The sequence below is a fragment of the Phaenicophaeus curvirostris genome, chromosome 3, assembly GCF_032191515.1.
Source record: "Phaenicophaeus curvirostris isolate KB17595 chromosome 3, BPBGC_Pcur_1.0, whole genome shotgun sequence".
Taxonomy (NCBI): Eukaryota; Metazoa; Chordata; class Aves; order Cuculiformes; family Cuculidae; genus Phaenicophaeus; species Phaenicophaeus curvirostris.
The window spans coordinates 17,003,486-17,026,733 of NC_091394.1; the positions used below are offsets into that span (position 1 = coordinate 17,003,486).

Here is a 23,248-nt window from a genome sequence, read left to right on the forward strand (position 1 = left end):
TCGTAGCAGCTCAGTGTCCACGCACGCTTGTCCCTGCCCTCCTCACAGTGTGCCGGTGCCCGGAACATTGACCCCATCCCCAGACCTGCTGCCTGTCACTCACCTCGATATTCTATCCCAGCTCCAATCTGCGGCAGAATGCATTCAGGTCCTGGGGCAAGTCCTGGCACTGGGCAGGTGTGCACAGGGTGCAGAGGGACTGTGGGGAATGCATCGTCTGGGCCTCCTCCTGGCAGCCAGGGACAGAGAGGCAAACAGGGAGCGTGAGAAGGTTGGCACACGGCCAGCAGGACTGGGGTGCTGGGGCTGCAGTGCTGCCCAGGAGAGCCAGGGGAGACGCTCTGTCCGGCCAGCAGCCCCGGCAGCAAAGCCGGCGGCCCCGTCGGGAGACACGGGCACAGCTCCCATGCAAAGGGATGCGAGTACCTTCACTGAGAAGGTTAGAGACCCGAGGATGAGCTGCACGGGTTCTTCTTGCACTCTGTCCTGAGTCACCAAGCTGGACGCAGCAGAGGAGTCACCTAGCAAAGGAGGAAAGTAGGGAGGGCTGTAGAGAGGGGCTGCAGGTAAACGTGAGGAGAAGAAGGAGCTCTGCCCTCTGTCCAGACCTGTCCCCGCTCCCCTGGCCCAGTTTTCCCATGGGTGTCTCGTCTGGAGGGTGCCTGGCAGATGGGATGCAATGCTGGAGCACAGCGTGGAAAGCCACCTCCCGCCCTGGGGGAGGCTGTGCTGGGTTCGGCAGGGCACGAAAGGTAAAGGTAAAGCTGCTCCTGGCTCTTTACGATGCACAGCCAACCAGCTTCTCTGGTATGCTGGGGAAATCCTTCAGCGATGAATGTCAGAAGGCTCAGATTTCTGCCAAAGCTTCCTGGCAGCTCGGCACAGCCTTTTCTGCAAACAACTCCTTGGCTTCCACAGAACTGAACGCTGGGATGGGATGTGCCCAAAGGGAACAGTAGGAGGATAGCAATCCAAGGCGCCCAGGAAATGAGCCCTCTGCAGAAGTCCCTGTCCCATCACCAGCACCAGCACCACCCAGCTCCTCTTTCCTAAATCTGGTGCCGATAACATGGTCACAAAACCACACTGTGATGTGGAAATGAGGAGCTGAGCATGAGTGAGTGTCAGGTGGCTGCAAGGGCAGCAGAACAGCCCCCTTCGATGTTGCGGGAAGGAGACTGATCACATCTACATTCCACCAAGGCCAGCAGCATCCCAGTGATGCTCCTCTGATAAGGTTTCTCCTTCCCATTTCCAGGGGCATTTGCTGAAATGCCCTCGCGTGCCCCTTCAAGCTTGACTAAAATTGAAGACCCACAGCTCCAGGAAAGAGGAAGATTGTGAAGTGGAAGAAGTCTCTGGTCAGGTGAGGCAGGAGATTTGGGGCTGGTGTCTGCATAGGGTCACTTGTGGACCAGACAAGAGCCCGTTCCCAGCCCCAAACACGCACTGCTCATCACCGTCCATCAGCTGTGGGTCTTCAGTTTTAGTCAAGTTTTGACTAGTCGAAAATAACAGCCTGGGTTGTTCACTATTGGATCCACAGTTTTTCAATGTTATGGATATTTAAACAATATATGATACCAGGCACATACAACACTTAAAATATGCACATGCGTTATCTAATAAGGCTTGCATCAATTGCCCTACAAGCATTTCAAGTCCGGTAAAATATTGTTCTCCATTGCTTTGTGAGTATCGTACTTTGCAGTTTAACAGCAGTCATGATTTTTGTAGTTTCCACGTCCAAAGAGTCACGGACTGGTCAGTTGACCCAAAGCCTCCGTCTCCCTATATGCTACTTTCTGCATGGGGTTCAATTGCTGGCAAACAAACCATCTGAGTAATTCTTGTGCCCTTTGGTATAAAGCGAGGAGGCACACGCAATCCAAGCCATCGTTTGTATTGCTCTCGTAAAGTCGGCATCAGTCAATTCCGGTAAAACCAACAAACTTTGTGACAGGTGATCCTGCAATTAACTGTGCACTAAGCCTGGTTTTGCATTCTCTAAGGCTAATTGTTTAAGCATAAACTTCTCGAGTGGCGATATTGCCCGCCTGCCTATTTAAGGCCTCTTGTAATTTGTCTAGAAATATCATGTAATAAATGCCATTTTGCCAGATTGCTTTTTGATCACCAATACAGGTGTGTTCCAAGGACTGTTAGTTGGGACTATATGCCCTTGATCTGTTTGCTCCTCCACGAACTTCTGCAACGCACCCAATTTTTCACTCCTTCATGTTTCCAATGCCTATTCCCATTGCACTTAACAGATCTCCCCGGCACAAGATTAGGGGAACGCCCTTGCCCACTGTTGTTCCTGCGTTTCCTCCCTCTGTTAGGCTGCCCCCCAAAAGAAGTCATGTTTGTTAACCCCCCGTGGGAGTCCTTTTCTTTAGGGAGGCAGAGGGCAAAGGATAAGGCACTCATTGAGGGAGAGGGCATTGAGCCTCTTGGTCCCCAGGCTTTCCAGCACTGAGAAGACGGCAGACCCTCATGGGTCCTGCATGGATCCCACCCCTGTCTTCCTCCTCCCCCTGTACCTCCTGCCACAGAAGACAGGAAGGTGGCGTCCTCTCCCTCCCTCCCTCCTCTCCCCATTCACCTCTCCTCCGGAGCATCCCAGGGGAAGGATCCCAGCATACCCATCCCAAGAAAGGACAGAGACGCAGGCACAGACGTCCAGTAGGGCTGAGCAGCAGACCACGGCCACAAAGACCTGACCAGGAGAGTCCCCAGAGGTTTTCCAGCTGTCCCTGCTGGTGTTGCAGACCAGGGCCTCGAGTCCCTGTCCCCCCGATCCCTGTCCCACTCTGCAGGCAACACCAGCCTCATCACAAAGAATTTCTTCCTCATGTCTACTCTAAGTCCTCCCCTTTCAAACCTGAACTCACTCCCACTCGCCTTGTCACCACGTGCCATCCCCAGCTTTATTGTAGCCCCTTCAGGTGCCACAAGGCCACTACGAGGTCTCCCGAGAGCCTTCTCTTCTCCAGGCTGAACAACCCAAACTCTCTCAGCCTGTCCTCGTAGCAGAGGTGCCTCAGCCCCAGTCCGTGCTCCAGCTACAGCCATGGCAGGAGGAGCTGCATGACAGGAGCTGCTCACATCAGCCGCGTTTGCACCTGGCAGGAGACACGGCTGTGCCCCATCCCCACGCCAGTGCTGAGCCCAGCACCAAGGGCCTTCCTCAGCCTTGCCTTCCTGGGTGGTGAGATGTCCTGTCCTGACACCCAGGACATCCTCCTGTGGCCAGAAGGAAGGACGGAGCCCATCACTTGTCCCACAGGGGCTGCACGTGTTTTTCTCGCCTCGCTATTCCCTGCTGTTGGCACAATAAATCTGGACAAGTCTGGTGTCCCACAGGCTCCCAGATCCCATCTGAGGGTGCAGGGGAAGGCTCCTTCAACTCTCACTAAGTGCTGGCACAGCCCTTGCGCTGGCAGACCCCTCAGGATAGGACACCCACCCCCTGCCCCACAACGCTTCCCCACAGCTGGGACAGACCCCCACCACAACCCCACTAAAACCCCACCCTTTTCAGCAGCAACCACAAGCCATCAGAGATGTCCAACAAGGCTGGGGACTTCGAGGACAGTGCCTCTGCTCCCAGCCCCCATCAGCCCCGCCTGCACCCTGCCTCACCCTCCTCCCTCTAAGGGCAGATGTTCCTGACCGGCACCTCCGGCATCTCCTGCCGGGTAGAGCCCAGATCAGGAGGGGCAGTCAGCAAGAAGGCCAAGCACCATGCTCCAGCCAACACCACCAAGAAGCAGGAGGCCTCCCTGCAGGATAACATCCCACTGAAGAAAAAAAAGACAAAGCCAGTGCGCCGGCTGGCCAAACACTAGAGGAGCCTCTGAGAGATGAATCTGGACAAGGACGGAGCGGCGGTGGGCAGTGCTGGGACACAGAGAGATCCAAAGGCCGGTGCCTGCACTCAACCTCTCCAGCCCCAGCCCTCTCCCAGATCCCTGTTCCTTGTTTAATTCAGTAACGGGATTGTGTGTTCACTTGCCAGCACCTCTCTGCTTGCAGAACTATTTGCAGTGGGAGAGGGGGATGAGGGTGTTAACGCAGCCCCTGCCCAGCCCATGGTGACTGAGCTGGGCTTGGGACTGACACTGAGAGGTTGGGGAGACGGGGCATCACTCCAGGTGCTGAATACCCCTGGGAGCCCAGTTTTTACCACAGATTGCCTTTTTTTTTTTTTTCGTGTGTGTGAGTGTGTGTGTTCTAAGTCCTCCTCTTGCAAAGCTCGTGTCCTGCAAAGACAGCTGTGCCAAGGTCCTGACCTTGCCTCCCAAACGGACCAGAGAGTGGAGAAACTCCAGAAGCTGTGGAGTTGGACAGCCAGGGGCCTCCCAAAAGGTTCTCCTGGAGCTCTGCAGAGAAGCAGCAGCTCTCCCACCAGCGTGCGCAGCCTAAGGGCTCCCTTCCACACGCATGTTCCTTGGCTTTCCCCAAGCTTGCTGCCCCCTGCTAGCAGAGGAGATTCCAGGGAAACAAGGGCTGTCTTTGCTCAGCACTCGGAGCTGCTTCTCTCCACTCAGCTGAGGCACAAAGGCTGCAGCCCTCCTCCATCATGCAAACCTTGTGTGCCTGTCCCACAGGTCCCCCAGACATCGTGTGCAGGGAATTCCTTGGGAAGGACCAAAGGCTGGGGAAAAGAATGGATCTAGATGGATGGGGGTGGGAAGCAGGGTGGAAAAGAGGAGCACGGAAATCATACGGTCACCAGTTCATGCAAGTTGGGAAGGACGGGGTGGGTAGTCCTTTAGACCTCAAGCTCCAGCAGTGCCAGTGAGGATGTCAGGCCAAGATGCCGGGGGGGTTCATCCAATGGGGTCTAAAAAGCCTCAAAGGATTGAGGCCTGACATCGCACAGCTTCACATCTTCGCGTTGTCCACTCTAGGAATGATGGTGGCCATAGCGAAGTGTCTCTCTCCCAGCCACCTTCTCTTTAAATCACTATAAAGAGCTTCCACATAGCAGAAAACGGCAGTTGGCTGCAGTTGTGAGACACGGTGACATCATGAAAGTGGCTCAATCAGCAGCTGGCGTGAAGACACCCTTGTGGAAGAAGAGGAGGAGAGCATGGCAGAGGGAGAGGTGTCTCAGCCGGCTTCGTTGTGGGGAATGCAGACCTTGAAAGACAACATATCAGACAATAAAAGCTGATCTCCTATGGCAACTGTTATTTTCAAGTTGGGGGATGTCACTCGGACAGGATCAGGGGTGGCAGCGGTGGCAGAAAGCCGCGGGGAGCGTTGGACTCTCTGGGGAGGGAGATGGGACGAGCCCATGGGATAGCAGTGCTGAGGGCTGAGCCGTGTGGCTGGAGCGAAGCCGGCTGTCAGGAGCAGTGAGTTTGCACAGAGGATGGTCATTGTTATCACTCTTTTTCTTCTTTGAATTCCCCTGTGCCCCAATCCAGACCACAGCAGCGAGTGCTTCTGGGATCTCCCTTACTGTGGGCACAGGAGCTGGCAGGGGCCGGGTGGTGACCGGCTTAGACCCTGAGGGCTTAGACCCTAAAAACGCAGCCTTGGATCCTAAAATGAGGATTTGGAACCTAAAATCACGTCTTGGGAATTGAGAATGCAGTGAACGTTTCTGCCCTAAAAATGAAGCTCTGCGCCTAAAAGTGAGCTTTGCAAACTAGAAATTAGGCTACATAAATCAGATTTTGACCCGCAGGAAGAGGGTGTTTGACCCAATTACTGACAGTTTGGACCCCCTAAAATTCAACCTCAGACCCATTAAACACAGCTTCTGACGCATTTCTGAGTAAGAGGCTTGGAATCTGTGGTGTGCTGGAAGCCAGAATGTCTTCCTAGCAGCTCCAATCCCTGTGAACTGTCACCCTCCGGCAGTTCAAGTTTATGGCAGCCAAGCAATGCACAGTCAGACCCAAACCCCTCTGCTTTGTTAAAAAACACCTCCCACAACAGCCTCAACCCTGCGGCTCTAAAATGAAGCTCTGCAGAACAGCTAACCCTTTGTGCCCTTAAGTGATGCTTTGAACCCTCAAACAGAGGCTTTTGAACCTCATATTACACTTTGGGCACTGAAATGAGGGTTTCAAAACTAATTATGCTCCTCTGGGGCACAAACCAGAAGACCTGGACCTTAAGGAAAGCGTTTTGGAACCCCATCATTCCCCCCCATGCAACCTAAAAACGAAGCTTTGGCTTCTAAACACAGGGTTGCGGGGGCTCAAAAAATGGGGTTGAGGGACTGAAAATGGATCTCTAGAAACAAAAACTTAAGCTGCGGGGCCTAAAACTGGGCTTCAGAGGAGATATCAGAGGACAGTCCTATGGAAAGTCCTTGGAACAATGCACACACCCACGAGCTGGTACCAGTCACTGGGGCTACACAACACTACTGCACAAATAACCAGAATCTCTAAGGGCTTTAGGAGGTGGGGGAGGATCCTACAGCGCATGTACTCACCTGGTGAAGAGGTGACACCAAACCGCAAGGAGAAGACCAGCCTACGTACTCCTAGCACAGGAACAACCTCCCCCCACACTCCTACTGCTCGAGGAGGCCTCAAAATGGCCTCTGGCAGGGCTGCCTTTATGCTCAAGGCAGAATGGGATCATGGTCATATATGGTCATGTTGGCAGCTGGAGGGTCCCCAGGCAGCACCAGGGTGGGGTCTGTAAGCTGAGCCCCAGCTCCCCTGCACCCTGCCTCAGCCTCCTCCCTCTCAGGGCAGATGTTCCTGCTACAGGAAGCTTTCCAGAAAGTTCTCCTGGAAGTACGCTGGACACTTTAAAGACAGTCCCCTGGAAAGTGCCTTCTCAGATGTTTTGAAGCGTCCTGCAGAGCGTTTGCCGGCTGTCAGGAGCAGTGGGTTTGCACAGGGGATGGTTATTGTTATCGCTCTTTTTCTTCTTTGAATTCCCCTGTGCCCCCATCCAGACCACGGCAGCGAGTGCTTCTGGGATCTCCCTCAGTGTGGGCACAGGAGCTGGCAGGGGCCGGGTGGTGACACTGGGCACCAAGCTTCGGAACAAGGTGTGGCTGCCCTGAAGCTTCTTTTGGGGAGAAAAGCCTGTTCTGTGGGAGCGGGGCAGGTGGTTCTGCTGGCCCCGCCCCCCGCTGACTGTTGGGCGCAGCGTCATTCGAAAGGAGGAACCTCCAGCCCCAGCCGCCCCGCGCAGCCCGTGCAGAGCTCCTCGTCCCCGGCCGGCCTCGGCGGGCTCGCTCCTTGCCCAAAGACACGGGATCGCAGGTTCGTAGCAAAGCAGGGAAGGCAGACACTGCATCCCCAGCCTGGGAGTAACGGAGGGCTGAACGGGCAGCTGGCTCTGCGTGAGGGTGTGCCTGGGGTGGGTCTGCGCGGTCCCCCACCGCGTTGTGTTGGGGTGCCAGGAGCAGGGAGGAGCAGGAATAACGTGGAAGAGAGGGAAGCTGAAGGCATTTTGTCCAGGTCTTTCATCTTGACATTTTGTCCTGCTTAGCAACGTGTGGGAGAAACGCCCACTCTGTTTGGGACGACAGGGCTGGATGTTGGTTACGTAAGGGGTGGTTTTAGTCGTTGTTGTTTTATTGATTACTTTCTGAATCCAAGACTTGCTGGGCCCACGAGGGTTGGGTGATACTGGGATGTAGGGGTTTGAGTGAATTTTCCCAAGCTTCCGGGCTGGTAGATCATCCAGGGGAGGTGTCACGGCTCTGGTGCGCAGCAGCCCGGGCATGGATCTCACTCAGCGGCACTGGGAGCACCCAGTCCCAGCCTTGCTCACAGGCCAGAGAGCAGCTGCTCCTCAGAGAGCCTCATCCCTTCCCTGTTGTCATTGCAGGATCTGCTCCGTCCCCTCCCTCCGCTTCAGACGCACCCCGTGAATTCCAGAGCTGCCGATGAGGCATGGCTGAGGGGTGGCAGAGCCACGAGGAGACAGGGAAGGACAGAGGGCAGGAGGGCAGCAGGAGAGACTCGGACGATGTGGACGACAGCCTGCCCAACCTGACGTGGCTGCTGGACTTCTCCATCATCAGCGCTAGCATGGGCAACTCCTCCTGCTGCCCCAGCAGCCCGGACCCCCACAGCTGTCAGGGCATCCCCAGCTTTGCCGCACCGTGCTCACCCCTGGGCACTGACTCAGTGCGCATGGAAACGCCCCACACTCCCCGCATGCCCATCTCCTCCTCCAGCTGGATGACGGAGCACCACGTTGTGTCCACGCACCCTCAGCTGACGGAGGGCATTGACTACCAGACCAACCCCTACATCAAGCCACCCTACTCCTACACCACCCTCATCTGCATGGCGATGGAAGCCAGCAAGGAGCCCCACGTCACCCTCTCAGACATCTACAAGTGGATTACCGACAACTTCTGCTACTTCCGTCAAGCTGATCCCGTGTGGCAGGTAGGACATTTGAGAACTCTTGCCCTGCCCCATCTCCCCTTATGGCTGGGAAGGGCCTTTCACAGCTTCCATCGTGTAAGAGAGAGCTCAGGGTCATTCATGGAGTGGAAAGGTCCCCATTGGACTGTTAGTCCCTGCATCTCCTCTTGACTCTGGAGTGAAGGTGTCTCTGTCTCCCACTTCAGCTTCCTGTAGCTTGCTGCCCTGCTCCATCTCAGAGGACACTCTCCAGCACGGGTGGCTTTCTAGAATGTGGTGGGGCAGGAGGCACCTGGGTTGCTCCTCCCTCTGCTCTAGTTATTCCCAGCCCAAATCCAGAGCGTGCCAGCTATCCTGCACCACTGCTCCCCCAGGCAGGGCTGAGCTAAACCTTTCTTAGCCCCCCGCCCAGGAACTGTCCACCACCTCCCTGGGCAAGTGGGTGTCTGGAGGCTATTGAAGCCCGCCAGAGAGAAAGGTAGGGAAGCCCTTGGTCCCTCTCCAGGGCCACAGGTGTTCCCCAGACTCCCCGTGCTGGGAAACTTACGGGAGGGACTCTATGGGAGAAGCTGAGTACCAGAATCTTGACTTCCTCTTGCAAACTCATGGCTGGATATTCACCACACTTTTAATTCAAAGTGTTCATTGACAGAAGGAAGAGATGCAGGAGGTACACAAGGTTGTTGCAGGGAGGAAGGATTAATATATTAACCCACCAGGAAATATGGCTGGAAAAGCAGAAAATCCTCTTTTTCTTTCTTTCTCTTCCCCATAGTCTTCCCCCCACCTCCTTTAAGCAGTGGCTGATGAGGATGCAGTGATTTTACCCGGAGCTCCTCTGGGCCAGAAGGCACCTCTGGGGACACACAGGGCTGGGGTGGGACAGCCCCCGTGCCTCTCCAGTTTTGCCCGTCCGGTTTGTGTCAGCCTGGCAGCAGGCAGACATGTGCCTGTATTTTAGCAAACCGCTTTCCCCGCAACACTAACAGGAGGTGTGGGTCAAGCTGGGGATGCGAGGAGGGCCCTGATGGTGCTGTCCACCATGGTGATGCCACATGTTGCCGCTGGTAATGGGGCCACATGGATGTAAAGACCCTCCTCTTCCTCCTGGCTGCAAAGATGCTTCTCCACCAGCCTCCCCACGCAGATAGTTGCGGCACCAGCCGATGATTGTTCCACCTTGTTTTTTTTCTCTTTTTTCCCAGAACTCCATCTGGCACAACCTCTCCTCAAACAAGCGCTTCATCAAGGTGCCTCGAGAGAAGGACAAGCCAGGGAGAGGTGGCTTTTGGAAGCTTGACGCGCAATACGTTGAGCAGCTCAAGAGCGGTGCCTTCAAAAAGCAGAGGATGCGCCCAGTGCAGATCCACCCAGCCTCCACTGCGAAAGCCCAGCAAGAAGCACAGCGTGGTGCCTCCCTGGCCGCTTCAGCTTGTGCCTCCAATAAAGTCCTCTCTGTCAACCTGGAGTCACAGCTGCTGCTGAAAGAGTTTGAAGAAGGTCTTGGCAACCAGAACTGGAATCCAGTGGATGGCAAAAGAGGGCTCAAGCGCAAGCAGCCCTTGCCCAAGCAAACAGCCAAAGCGTGTCGGCTTTCCAATTCCGCCTTGCTGAGCCAGGAGGAGCAGACCCAGCTGGGATCCCTGAAAGGGGACTCTGACCCCAGCCTGAACAGAGAGGTCTCCACTTTTGGGGATCTGGAGCTCTTATCTCCAGTCAGCCTCAAAACGCTCAACCTGGAGTTGATGGCACAAGGGCACCACTTTGAATGTCCCCAGGGGCCGGAGCAGGTCCTCACTGAGTCCTCCCAGAACAGCCTGAGCCTGGACGAAAGCTTCGTGGCCACTTCTTTCCTGCAGCATCTCTGTGATGAAGGGACAAGCGATCTCCTCTCAAATTCTGCCAATGCGGAGCAGTTGTTTGAAGTCAACGATGCCTCTGTAATAGCGGATGTCAGCAACTGGATCAATCTGGATTCCCTCTTGTAAGAGGCCAGTCACCGATCAAAGCCCACGTGTGCTTTAGCAGGATGCTCCCCCCACGCTACTGGGACTTCCAAGAACTGGATTCTTCACCTCTCCTTCGCTGTAGGTTATTAGAGATAGAGTAGGCATCAGGTAGGAGTGAGCAGAAGCTGTAGTGTCAGTGGTTTGCCTTAGACTTGTTGAGAAGTCAAAGATTGTAGAGAATTTCTGTTTAGTAACAACAGCATTTAGGACCTTTAATGTTAGCCGCAATATTTATTGAGAGAGGTTGTAGCTTATGAATTAATAAAGAAGCCTTTAAAAAATCCCATTATCCTTGTTGCAATTTGTACTCAAATTTGGGGAGGGGGTGGGAGTGTGGAGGTGGGAGAATCATAGAATCATAGAACCACAGAATCGTAGAATACTTTGGGTTAAAGGGACCTTAGAGATCATCTAGTTCCAACTCCCCTGCCATGGGCAGGGACACCTCCCACAAGATCAGGCTGCCCAGGGCCCTGTCCAACCTGGCCTTGAGCACCTCCAGGGATGATGCAGCCACAACTTCCCTGGAAAAGTTCTGCATTTCTTCCCGAGTAAAGCACGAGGCAAGCTGAGAATTTAATATCTTCCGGTCACGCAAGGGGCAGAGCAGGGCCTTGGGCTGTTGCTTTGTCCAGGTGCCACCGCCTGAAGTCCCCTGGGATGCCACCACATTGGTGGGGATAGTGTCCGGTGGGCACAGGGCTACAGGCTCTGGAGTGTGGTGTGGATGTATTTGTCTGTACTGATAAGGCCTCTCTTTATTTGCTCTTCTCATTATATTTCCCTCTGTTGGGGCCTCCATACGGTGCCAAAGGGCTGCAGAGATTTGTGTGTGATTTCACCTTTTAATGGGATGTTATTTACAATTAAAAAGAATAAATAAGAACAAGCCTTTTGCCTCCTTGTTCTCCTCCAGCCCCTCCTGACCCTGTCAGACCCTCTCTCCTGGAGGTGGGGGTCACCCCACCAGCCCAGCCCTGCCTGTACACCCGGCCCGGATACACAGATGCCCTCACCCCGCTCCGCAGCAGCACAGTGATTCCTCACGGGAAAACTGATGCACAAACAGCCAGCTGCGTGACAACGGCTACACGCTCTCTGTGGCACAAGGGTGGCTCTGTCCCGAGGCCTGGGAGCTGCTCCCAGCCCCTGGAGCATCCTTCCCTGTCCCTGCGCGGAGCTCCTGGGCGTGACATGGTGTAAGCACTCGACACTGTCCTTCTGCTCATGCCATGTTCCTACCTGCGTATTCACAGAATCACTAGGTATGGAAAGACCTCCAGGCTCATCTAGTCCAATCATTCCTATCAACCACTAAACCGTGCCCCTCAGCACCTCATCCACCTGCCATTTACATGACTCAATCCCCTCACTGGGCAGCCTCTGCCAGTGCCCAATGACCCTTTCTGTGAAAAATTAGTTGTAGAGAGCAACAAGGTCTCCCCTCAGCCTCCTCTTCTCTATCCCTCCACATGCCCTGTGAAACACAAGTGGCTTTGGGGCCCTGGTGGGCACAGGAGTGTGAGCAGAGCTGCACAGAAGCTGCAGAAACAACCAAATCCTTGCAAAATCAACTAAGCTGAGAAGCAGTCAGGCTCTGCCAGGGCTGTGAAGAAGATCACCTCATGCTCAGCTGCTGGGGCAGGCGCGGTGGGGGCAGTGGGTCAAGAGGCAGCAGGTTTGGGAAGCTCCGAGGTGTTTTAACACAGGGTGCGCAGCACAAAGTGCGATCAGCATAAAAGCCCAAACTCTCCAATACTCTGTGAAATCAAGTTTTACTCATTACAACAATAAATGTAATAAATGATTCGTAGGGATTAACAGCGTTAACAGTAACAGCTTTCCAGGCAACTGTCACGGTCCACTCGTGGACGCGTGATGGTTCGTTTCATTTATGGTTTCAGAGCGCAAATAATTCAAAGAGTCAAGGGAGTCAAACTTCAGTCTAACCTGGCACTTTATTACTTATGCCCGTAAAGCGACGTACGATAGAAAGAGACAGAGAACAAGGAAAGAGATGGGGAGAAGAGGGAAGGAAAAGGGGTTCATGGCTACCACCACGGGTCCCCAGATGTCCGGCGTCTCTGGGAGACAAGGTCCAGAAGGCGTTCTGCTGTTTTGGTCTTTGATGGAGGTGATCCCAGAGTGGGGGGGTCTTCTTCTGTCTCGGTCTTCTGTTCTCCCCTAATTCAGCTGCTCCAGAGCTGTCTTTTATGCCAGTCAATACATGCCTTGTGCATTCAACTCTGGCTTTGCAGCCTAAAAATGTAGATTTATACTCTTAAAATTGGCTTTCATGTCCTATAGGCTTTGGATCCTAATAAAAAGACTTCGGGCTATATCAATGCGAGTTTTGGCTCTCCACATTTGAGTCTGTAAACTAAAGACTTTGCACCCTAAAAATAAAGCTTCATACCCTAAAATGAGGATTACAACTCTAAAATATAAGCTTAGTACCCCAACAAAGAAGGGTTGACACACTACAGATGAGGCCTTGTATTCTAAAAATTAGGATCTGCATTCTGATCTGCAAACTGATTCTTTGAGCCTTAAAAATGTTGGACCCAAAATATGTTTGGATGATACAATAAGGCTTTCAACAATAAAAAAATGAGGCTTTAAGGCCTTAAGTGAGGTTTAGATGACGAGTCTGAACAATTACATTGCGGCTTTGTACCCTAGAACTCATGCTTTGGACTCTAACTATTACTTTTGAAACTAAAAATGGTACTTTGGACCCTACAGTGATAACTCAAACTCTACAACTGCAAGTCTTAGGAAGAAAGTGGCTTTGGCCCTAAAAATGAGAGTGTAGACCTGCAAGATGAAGCTTTGGGCCTTAAAATAAGATGATGGGTCCTAAAATTAAGACTTGGAGCTGCAAAAGATAGGCTTGGACCCCGTCAATGAGAATTTAGACCCTAAATCTAAAACTTTTGAGTTCTTTAATCTTAGGTTTGGATACCGAAATGAGGATTTAGAAACTGAAATGACCTTTTGTGTCTCAAACTAATATTTGGATGCTAAAAATGAGACTTTGCGATCTAAAACTGAGGTTTTGACCCTGAAAACTAAGCATCAGGCCTAGTTTAATGTATTTGACCTAAAATGAAGGTTTGGACCCTGAAGATGTGGCTTTGGGCTCTACGAATGAGCATTTGGAAATTAATAAAAGGAGCTTTGGGCCCTAAAAATGATGACTTAGGCTCCAAATTGAGGCTTTTGTACCATTAGATTTGTGTTCTGTGCCTTCAAAACGTAGCTTTGGACTACAAAATTTTACAGGCTTTGTGCCAAACCCAGGTAGGTTATGGCTCAAAGCCAAGAACCTGAACTTTAAAAAAGCTTTTTTTTACCCAAAGAGCGTGCACACCTTGTACCAAGAGAGTGTTCATCCCTCAGTTGGGCATGTCCTTGAGCAGCCCGATGGGATGTGCTCTGAGCGTGAGGTTGGCCTGGGGATCTCTTGATGTTCGCTCTAAACAACACGGACCTGGGCCACGGACCTGTTTTGCTGCCTCAGGTGATGCTCCTGCTGCTCCTGGCACCCCAAGCCCTGATCGCTGCAGTCAGGACCACTCAGTCATGGAGGTGATGGGTGTGGTCTCCAGTGACTGGTGTTTAGACCTGAACTCCAAAAGGGAGGGCTGGAAGCTGTATCCTGCTAATATGGCCTTCTGAGGTTCTTTCAGCACAGACCAGAATGCCTCAGGCCTTGATTTCAGTAATTCTGCTGTCCTAAGTCCTGGTGGCTGTGGAGTGAAGACCTCAGGTTTATCGTACATCCTGGTCACAGAACTTGTTGACAGTAATTTCTGTCTGACAGGAACTTTCTTTTCTCCTTGTCCTCCTCCTCTGCAGCTCTGAGGTTCCCCTGCCTGCATTTGGCTCTGCTTTGCTGCTTGGCTGCCTTGTGTGGGTTTACCCTTGGGCTGGCTAGTCACAACCAGCTTTTTTCCAGCGGAGGTTTTTCCAGCGGAGTCCTGTGGGATGGCTGGCTGCCTCCTGGGAAAGGACACAACAGGGGAAATTTGCCTGAGAATGCAACAAGCCACGTGCCTGTGTGTGCAGCCACTGGCACCTCAACTGATGGCTGCGCTCAGCTCAGGAGAGTAAAATCCCTGCGTCAGGACGCTCGGCTGACAAGCAGCTGTCCCTGAGCAGAACCATGCAGGGGACTCTCCTGAAGGGCCAGAGAGGAACCAACCCTCTGAAATGTGGGGCTTCCAGCAGCCCCACCCCAGCCCTCTGAGCGCTGCCGTCACCACTGTTGGGCAGTGATGAATGGTATGTGTTTGGGGCTGGAAACGGATTCTTCCCTGGTCCAAAAGTGAACCTGTACAGACACCAGCCTCAGATTGCCTGCCTCACCTGACCAGAGACTTCTTCTGCATCACCGTATTCTTCATTTTCCGGAATCCTGGGATTTCAATATGACTCAAGCTAGCAGCAGCAGCTGAGGGCAGTTCAGCAAATGCCCCTGGAAAGGGGAAAGAGAAACCTTATCAGAAGAGCATCACTGGGATGCTGCTGGCCCTAGTGGAATGTAGACCTGATCAGTCTTCAGAGGCAGCCGTGGCCACCTTTGAGTACTTGAGGGGCTCCAGCTCCTTGTGTCCTGGAAAACCACACAAGATGGATGGAGGCACTCATCCAGTGTCACTTCCGCAGGCCTTTCCCAAGGGTGCCCATTGCAACCATTGCATCACCCAAACAGGTCATATTTTTGGACCTTCTCTGCAGACAGGGAGTTGTTTTAAGAGAAGCCTCTCAGATCCAGGGAAGGGATGCAACGACCACGCAGACAGCCAGGGTTTGAACTGCTGTCTTACCGGGCAGGTAATCCTTGTTGTCTATCAGGTTGTGGGCAGCTACAAGGTTTCTTGCCAGGCGAAACACTGGCCTCTGGACAGACACGGCCTCATCTCCAACCTGGATCCATTTGGGGATATTGTTGGAGGAACCAAGGGCAGCAACGAGCGCTTCTGGGATCTCCCTTAGTGTGGGCACAGGAGCTGGCAGGGGCCGGGTGGTGACACTGGGCACCAAGCTTCGGAACAAGGTGTGGCTGCCCTGAAGCTTCTTTTGGGGAGAAAAGCCTGTTCTGTGGGAGCGGGGCAGGTGGTTCTGCTGGCCCCGCCCCCCGCTGACTGTTGGGCGCAGCGTCATTCGAAAGGAGGAACCTCCAGCCCCAGCCGCCCCGCGCAGCCCGTGCAGAGCTCCTCGTCCCCGGCCGGCCTCGGCGGGCTCGCTCCTTGCCCAAAGACACGGGATCGCAGGTTCGTAGCAAAGCAGGGAAGGCAGACACCGCATCCCCAGCCTGGGAGTAACGGAGGGCTGAACGGGCAGCTGGCTCTGCGTGAGGGTGTGCCTGGGGTGGGTCTGCGCGGTCCCCCACCGCTGTGTTGGGGTGCCAGGAGCAGGGAGGAGCAGGAATAACGTGGAAGAGAGGGAAGCTGAAGGCGTTTTGTCCAGGTCTTTCATCTTGACATTTTGTCCTGCTTAGCAACGTGTGGGAGAAACGCCCACTCTGTTTGGGACGGCAGGGCTGGATGTTGGTTACGTAAGGGGTGGTTTTAGTCGTTGTTGTTTTATTGATTACTTTCTGAATCCAAGACTTGCTGGGCCCACGAGGGTTGGGTGATACTGGGATGTAGGGGTTTGAGTGAATTTTCCCAAGCTTCCGGGCTGGTAGATCATCCAGGGGAGGTGTCACGGCTCTGGTGCGCAGCAGCCCGGGGATGGATCTCACTCAGCGGCACTGGGAGCACCCAGTCCCAGCCTTGCTCACAGGCCAGAGAGCAGCTGCTCCTCAGAGAGCCTCATCCCTTCCCTGTTGTCATTGCAGGATCTGCTCCGTCCCCTCCCTCCGCTTCAGACGCACCCCGTGAATTCCAGAGCTGCCGATGAGGCATGGCTGAGGGGTGGCAGAGCCACGAGGAGACAGGGAAGGACAGAGGGCAGGAGGGCAGCAGGAGAGACTCGGACGATGTGGACGACAGCCTGCCCAACCTGACGTGGCTGCTGGACTTCTCCATCATCAGCGCTAGCATGGGCAACTCCTCCTGCTGCCCCAGCAGCCCGGACCCCCACAGCTGTCAGGGCATCCCCAGCTTTGCCGCACCGTGCTCACCCCTGGGCACTGACTCAGTGCGCATGGAAACGCCCCACACTCCCCGCATGCCCATCTCCTCCTCCAGCTGGATGACGGAGCACCACGTTGTGTCCACGCACCCTCAGCTGACGGAGGGCATTGACTACCAGACCAACCCCTACATCAAGCCACCCTACTCCTACACCACCCTCATCTGCATGGCGATGGAAGCCAGCAAGGAGCCCCACGTCACCCTCTCAGACATCTACAAGTGGATTACCGACAACTTCTGCTACTTCTGTCAAGCTGATCCCGTGTGGCAGGTAGGACATTTGAGAACTCTTGCCCTGCCCCATCTCCCCTTATGGCTGGGAAGGGCCTTTCACAGCTTCCATCGTGTAAGAGAGAGCTCAGGGTCATTCATGGAGTGGAAAGGTCCCCATTGGACTGTTAGTCCCTGCATCTCCTCTTGACTCTGGAGTGAAGGTGTCTCTGTCTCCCACTTCAGCTTCCTGTAGCTTGCTGCCCTGCTCCATCTCAGAGGACACTCTCCAGCACGGGTGGCTTTCTAGAATGTGGTGGGGCAGGAGGCACCTGGGTTGCTCCTCCCTCTGCTCTAGTTATTCCCAGCCCAAATCCAGAGCGTGCCAGCTATCCTGCACCACTGCTCCCCCAGGCAGGGCTGAGCTAAACCTTTCTTAGCCCCCCGCCCAGGAACTGTCCACCACCTCCCTGGGCAAGTGGGTGTCTGGAGGCTATTGAAGCCCGCCAGAGAGAAAGGTAGGGAAGCCCTTGGTCCCTCTCCAGGGCCACAGGTGTTCCCCAGACTCCCCGTGCTGGGAAACTTACGGGAGGGACTCTATGGGAGAAGCTGAGTACCAGAATCTTGACTTTCTCTTGCAAACTCATGGCTGGATATTCACCACACTTTTAATTCAAAGTGTTCATTGACAGAAGGAAGAGATGCAGGAGGTACACAAGGTTCTTGCAGGGAGGAAGGATTAATATATTAACCCACCAGGAAATATGGCTGGAAAAGCAGAAAATCCTCTTTTTCTTTCTTTCTCTTCCCCATAGTCTTCCCCCCACCTCCTTTAAGCAGTGGCTGATGAGGATGCAGTGATTTTACCCGGAGCTCCTCTGGGCCAGAAGGCACCTCTGGGGACACACAGGGCTGGGGTGGGACAGCCCCCGTGCCTCTCCAGTTTTGCCCGTCCGGTTTGTGTCAGCCTGGCAGCAGGCAGACATGTGCCTGTATTTTAGCAAACCGCTTTCCCCGCAACACTAACAGGAGGTGTGGGTCAAGCTGGGGATGCGAGGAGGGCCCTGATGGTGCTGTCCACCATGGTGATGCCACATGTTGCCGCTGGTAATGGGGCCACATGGATGTAAAGACCCTCCTCTTCCTCCTGGCTGCAAAGATGCTTCTCCACCAGCCTCCCCACGCAGATAGTTGCGGCACCAGCCGATGATTGTTCCACCTTGTTTTTTTTCTCTTTTTTCCCAGAACTCCATCCGGCACAACCTCTCCTCAAACAAACGCTTCATCAAGGTGCCTCGAGAGAAGGACAAGCCAGGGAGAGGTGGCTTTTGGAAGCTTGACCCGCAATACGTTGAGCAGCTCAAGAGCGGTGCCTTCAAAAAGCAGAGGATGCGCCCAGTGCAGATCCACCCAGCCTCCACTGCGAAAGCCCAGCAAGAAGCACAGCGTGGTGCCTCCCTGGCTGCTTCAGCTTGTGCCTCCAATAAAGTCCTCTCTGTCAACCTGGAGTCACAGCTGCTGCTGAAAGAGTTTGAAGAAGGTCTTGGCAACCAGAACTGGAATCCAGTGGATGGCAAAAGAGGGCTCAAGCGCAAGCAGCCCTTGCCCAAGCAAACAGCCAAAGCGTGTCGGCTTTCCAATTCCGCCTTGCTGAGCCAGGAGGAGCAGACCCAGCTGGGATCCCTGAAAGGGGACTCTGACCCCAGCCTGAACAGAGAGGTCTCCACTTTTGGGGATCTGGAGCTCTTATCTCCAGTCAGCCTCAAAACGCTCAACCTGGAGTTGATGGCACAAGGGCACCACTTTGAATGTCCCCAGGGGCCGGAGCAGGTCCTCACTGAGTCCTCCCAGAACAGCCTGAGCCTGGACGAAAGCTTCGTGGCCACTTCTTTCCTGCAGCATCTCTGTGATGAAGGGACAAGCGATCTCTCAAATTCTGCCAATGCGGAGCAGTTGTTTGAAGTCAACGATGCCTCTGTAATAGCGGATGTCAGCAACTGGATCAATCTGGATTCCCTCTTGTAAGAGGCCAGTCACCGATCAAAGCCCACGTGTGCTTTAGCAGGATGCTCCCCCCACGCTACTGGGACTTCCAAGAACTGGATTCTTCACCTCTCCTTCGCTGTAGGTTATTAGAGATAGAGTAGGCATCAGGTAGGAGTGAGCAGAAGCTGTAGTGTCAGTGGTTTGCCTTAGACTTGTTGAGAAGTCAAAGATTGTAGAGAATTTCTGTTTAGTAACAACAGCATTTAGGACCTTTAATGTTAGCCGCAATATTTATTGAGAGAGGTTGTAGCTTATGAATTAATAAAGAAGCCTTTAAAAAATCCCATTATCCTTGTTGCAATTTGTACTCAAATTTGGGGAGGGGGTGGGAGTGTGGAGGTGGGAGAATCATAGAATCATAGAACCACAGAATCGTAGAATACTTTGGGTTAAAGGGACCTTAGAGATCATCTAGTTCCAACTCCCCTGCCATGGGCAGGGACACCTCCCACAAGATCAGGCTGCCCAGGTCCCTGTCCAACCTGGCCTTGAGCACCTCCAGGGATGATGCAGCCACAACTTCCCTGGAAAAGTTCTGCATTTCTTCCCCAGTAATGCACGAGGCAAGCTGAGAATTGAATATCTTCAGGTCACGCAAGGGGCAGAGCAGGGCCTTGGGCTGTTGCTTTGTCCAGGTGCCGCCGCCTGAAGTCCCCTGGGATGCCACCACATTGGTGGGGATAGTGTCCGGTGGGCACAGGGCTACAGGCTCTGGAGTGTGGTGTGGATGTATTTGTCTGTACTGATAAGGCCTCTCTTTATTTGCTGTTCTCATTATATTTCCCTCTGTTGGGGCCTCCATACGGTGCCAAAGGGCTGCAGAGATTTGTGTGTGATTTCACCTTTTAATGGGATGTTATTTACAATTAAAAAGAATAAATAAGAACAAGCCTTTTGCCTCCTTGTTCTCCTCCAGCCCCTCCTGACCCTGTCAGACCCTCTCTCCTGGAGGTGGGGGGACATCTCACCAGCCCAGCCCTGCCTGTACACCCGGCCCGGATACACAGATGCCCTCACGCCGCTCCGCAGCAGCACAGTGATTCCTCACGGGAAAACTGATGCACAAACAGCCAGCTGCGTGACAACGGCTACACGCTCTCTGTGGCACAAGGGTGGCTCTGTCCCGAGGCCTGGGAGCTGCTCCCAGCCCCTGGAGCATCCTTCCCTGTCCCTGCGCGGAGCTCCTGGGCGTGACATGGTGTAAGCACTCAACACTGTCCTTCTGCTCATGACATGTTCCTACCTGCGTATTCACAGAATCACTAGGTATGGAAAGACCTCCAGGCTCATCTAGTCCAATCATTCCTATCAACCACTAAACCGTGCCCCTCAGCACCTCATCCACCTGCCATTTACATGACTCAATCCCCTCACTGGGCAGCCTCTGCCAGTGCCCAATGACCCTTTCTGTGAAAAATTAGTTGTAGAGAGCAACAAGGTCTCCCCTCAGCCTCCTCTTCTCTATCCCTCCACATGCCCTGTGAAACACAAGTGGCTTTGGAGACCTGGTGGGCACAGGAGTGTGAGCAGAGCTGCACAGAAGCTGCAGAAACAACCAAATCCTTGCAAAATCAACTAAGCTGAGAAGCAGTCAGGCTCTGCCAGGGCTGTGAACAAGATCACCTCATGCTCAGCTGCTGGGGCAGGCGCGGTGGGGGCAGTGGGTCAAGAGGCAGCAGGTTTGGGAAGCTCCGAGGTGTTTTAACACAGGGTGCGCAGCACAAAGTGCGATCAGCATAAAAGCCCAAACTCTCCAATACTCTGTGAAATCAAGTTTTACTCATTACAACAATAAATGTAATAAATGATTCGTAGGGATTAACAGCGTTAACAGTAACAGCTTTCCAGGCAACTGTCACGGTCCACTCATGGACGCGTGATGGTTCGTTTCATTTATGGTTTCAGAGCGCAAATAATTCAAAGAGTCAAGGGAGTCAAACTTCAATCTAACCTGGCACTTTATTAATTATGCCTGTAAAGCAACCTACGATAGAAAGAGACAGAGAACAAGGAAAGAGATGGGGAGAAGAGGGAAGGAAAAGGGGTTCATGGCTACCACCACGGGTCCCCAGATGTCCGGCGTCTCTGGGAGACAAGGTTCAGAAGGCGTTCTGCTGTTTTGGTCTTTGATGGAGGTGATCCCAGAGTGGGGGGATCTTCTTCTGTCTCGGTCTTCTGTTCCCCCCTAATTCAGCTGCTCCAGAGCTGTCTTTTATGCCAGTCAATACACCTGTGACCCACCTATGCCTGTGGAGATGTGCCAATCTCCACCTAGCAGGCCACACGTGCCAAGAAAGGAGTGTCTGCAGGTCTCCTCCCCTTGCGCATGCGCTCCTCCTGGTGCCAGTGGTCAACCTGGGGTCTCCCAATGAAGGCCAGTAGTCATCATCACCTTGCACGCATGCTGTGTTGGTTATGGGTCTGTGCTAAGTCCCGTCATTAATCTTCCTGTCTTTTCCTCCTTGCTTCATGGATCTTTCACAATGGTAGGGAGCAAGGAGGTTTGAAGACAGGTACAAATCTTTGTTGAGATAAGGAAGAAAGGTACAGGTAGTTAGGTACAAAGTATTCACTCTGTGCCAGCTCTGGCCGTTTTCCTGATGAGAAATGAGAAAATGTTGAGACAGAAAATGTTGAGACAGAAATCGAACCTTTGACCAACTCTTACAGCAACGTGCCCAATCCTTGCTACAAGAGACCAACCAGGTTCCAGCTTTCATCCAATGGAGGCATTTTCTTGAGGAGAGCTTCACTCCTGCCCGGCCATCCAGGGCCAGCAGCACCGCGCCCACCGCTTCCGTGGTGACGTTGGCTGCTCCCCTAGAGCTCTCAGAATATGGATGTTCTGAGTTGCCAGAGATGAGACGGAGAGCTGGGGATCTTTCTCCAAAACCTGGAGGGCTGCGACAAAGGAAAGAGAAGGGAGCTGAACCCCACCTCTTTGCAGAGACCCTCAGGCATCTCCGCCAGACCTTGCCAGCCCCACCCTTCCCTTTCCCTGGCCGGGAGGAGCAGGTGGGACAAATACCTCGGCTGGCAGCTGCTGCTCAGGAAGGCCCCCAATGCCCCCGAGATGTTCCTCTGCCCTCGAACCCTGAAGCAGGGCAAGGCACAGCAGCTCGCTGCCCAGGCTCTGTCCCCTGCCCCAGCAGCCCCGGCACGCACAGCACTGCCCCTACTCACCCTGGCAGATCTCAGGCAGCTTCTCCTCCCGTTGGTGCCTCAGGTGGCGCGCGGCAAGCCCTAGGCACAGAGCTCTGTCAGCTGCCTGCTCCCCAGCGTGCTCCCAGCAGCACAGCTCCCGGCTCTGCCGGTCTGGCTGCAGCCCCTGCTCCCCCTCAGCAGGGAGACCCCAGGGAAGGGCAGTGCCGGGCTGGGGTGAGGGACTGAGCGAGGCTGCAGCCAAGCCCAGCGTCGTGGGCAGGGGTGGGAGAGGGAGGCACCGAGCCCTGGCTGCCCAGGCCCGTCACAGGGCACCCAGGGCTCTGGCAGCCCCAGGGCTCCCCTTGCTGCCAGCGCAGGGGCAGGGACTGGGGCCAGGCTGCAACAGAGGGACCCCGGGGGCTGTGGCTCACCGACAAACCGCACGGCCGCCTCTCGCAAGGTGTCCTGAGCATCCTGCAAGTATGCCAGGCTCTCGTGCAGGTATTCTGCAGCTCTGCCTTTGGCCTTCACCAGCTGGAGAGAGTAGAGGGGCACAGAGTGTCACGCAGCCTTCCCAGGCAGCTGGACCAGCATCCCCTTTACCCCTGCCACCTCAGGCCATTCCCATCTCCCAGACAGGAGCCCTGTGGCGCTGAGGCACAGAGACAGCTGCAGGCATAGGGGTCTGGAGGTCCTGTGACCCTTCTGTCCCGCTGCCAGGGCCCAGACAGCCTAGGGTCTCCTTCCACACCATGAGAGTGGGGAGGGAAAAGGGGCTTGGAGAAGCAGCCCCGGGGGCTCTCAGCCCAGGGGAAGGGAAGGAGGCTCCAGGCTCTGGGCTCTAGGCTGGAGCAGAGCAGGAACGGCTGTCCCCTTGTCCAGACTGGGCTCTAGGGCTTGGGGCTTGTCCTCACCAAGTACTCCCCAACTCGGAATATCTGCTGCGTCTGGGTCAGGCGGGTGAGATTTCTCAACTTCAGCAGCTTTGCAGCAACGAGGAGGGCTTCCTGAGCTGCCTGTGGAGAAGGACAGGGGTTGGGGTTTCAGGGACTCAAAGCCCTGGCCTCCAGCACGTGCATGGACAGCCAGAAAGCCTCTAGGGACTCTCGTGCTCAGGTGTTGGTGGCCATGGACTGCTGCTGAGCCCTGCTGGACCACGTATTGCAGGCGTGGGAGATGTCCGTGCCAGCTTCTCCTTCCTTCCTTTTGATCCTCTCTCTGGGTGCGCTGGAGGAGAGGTGAATGGGGGAAGGAGGGAGAAACAGGAGCCCATCTTCCTCGCCTCTGTGGCAGGAGGCCACAGGAAGGCAGTGGTGGGATCCAGGCA

The 23,248-nt window shown here is 54.3% G+C and overlaps 2 protein-coding genes across 2 annotated transcripts; both read left to right on the forward strand.

The window, feature by feature from the left end:
• Positions 1-7,883: 7,883 nt before the first annotated feature.
• On the forward strand, positions 7,884-10,354 carry LOC138718493 (forkhead box protein J1-like). The gene is made up of 2 exons (XM_069853000.1): positions 7,884-8,387; positions 9,572-10,354. The coding sequence occupies exons 1-2, from the start codon at positions 7,884-7,886 to the stop codon at positions 10,352-10,354; spliced, it is 1,287 nt and encodes a 428-aa protein (XP_069709101.1).
• A 5,934-nt stretch (positions 10,355-16,288) lies between these two features.
• LOC138718719 (forkhead box protein J1-like) lies at positions 16,289-18,756 on the forward strand. Its single transcript, XM_069853220.1, has 2 exons — positions 16,289-16,792; positions 17,977-18,756. The coding sequence occupies exons 1-2, from the start codon at positions 16,289-16,291 to the stop codon at positions 18,754-18,756; spliced, it is 1,284 nt and encodes a 427-aa protein (XP_069709321.1).
• The last annotated feature ends 4,492 nt before the right edge of the window (positions 18,757-23,248 follow it).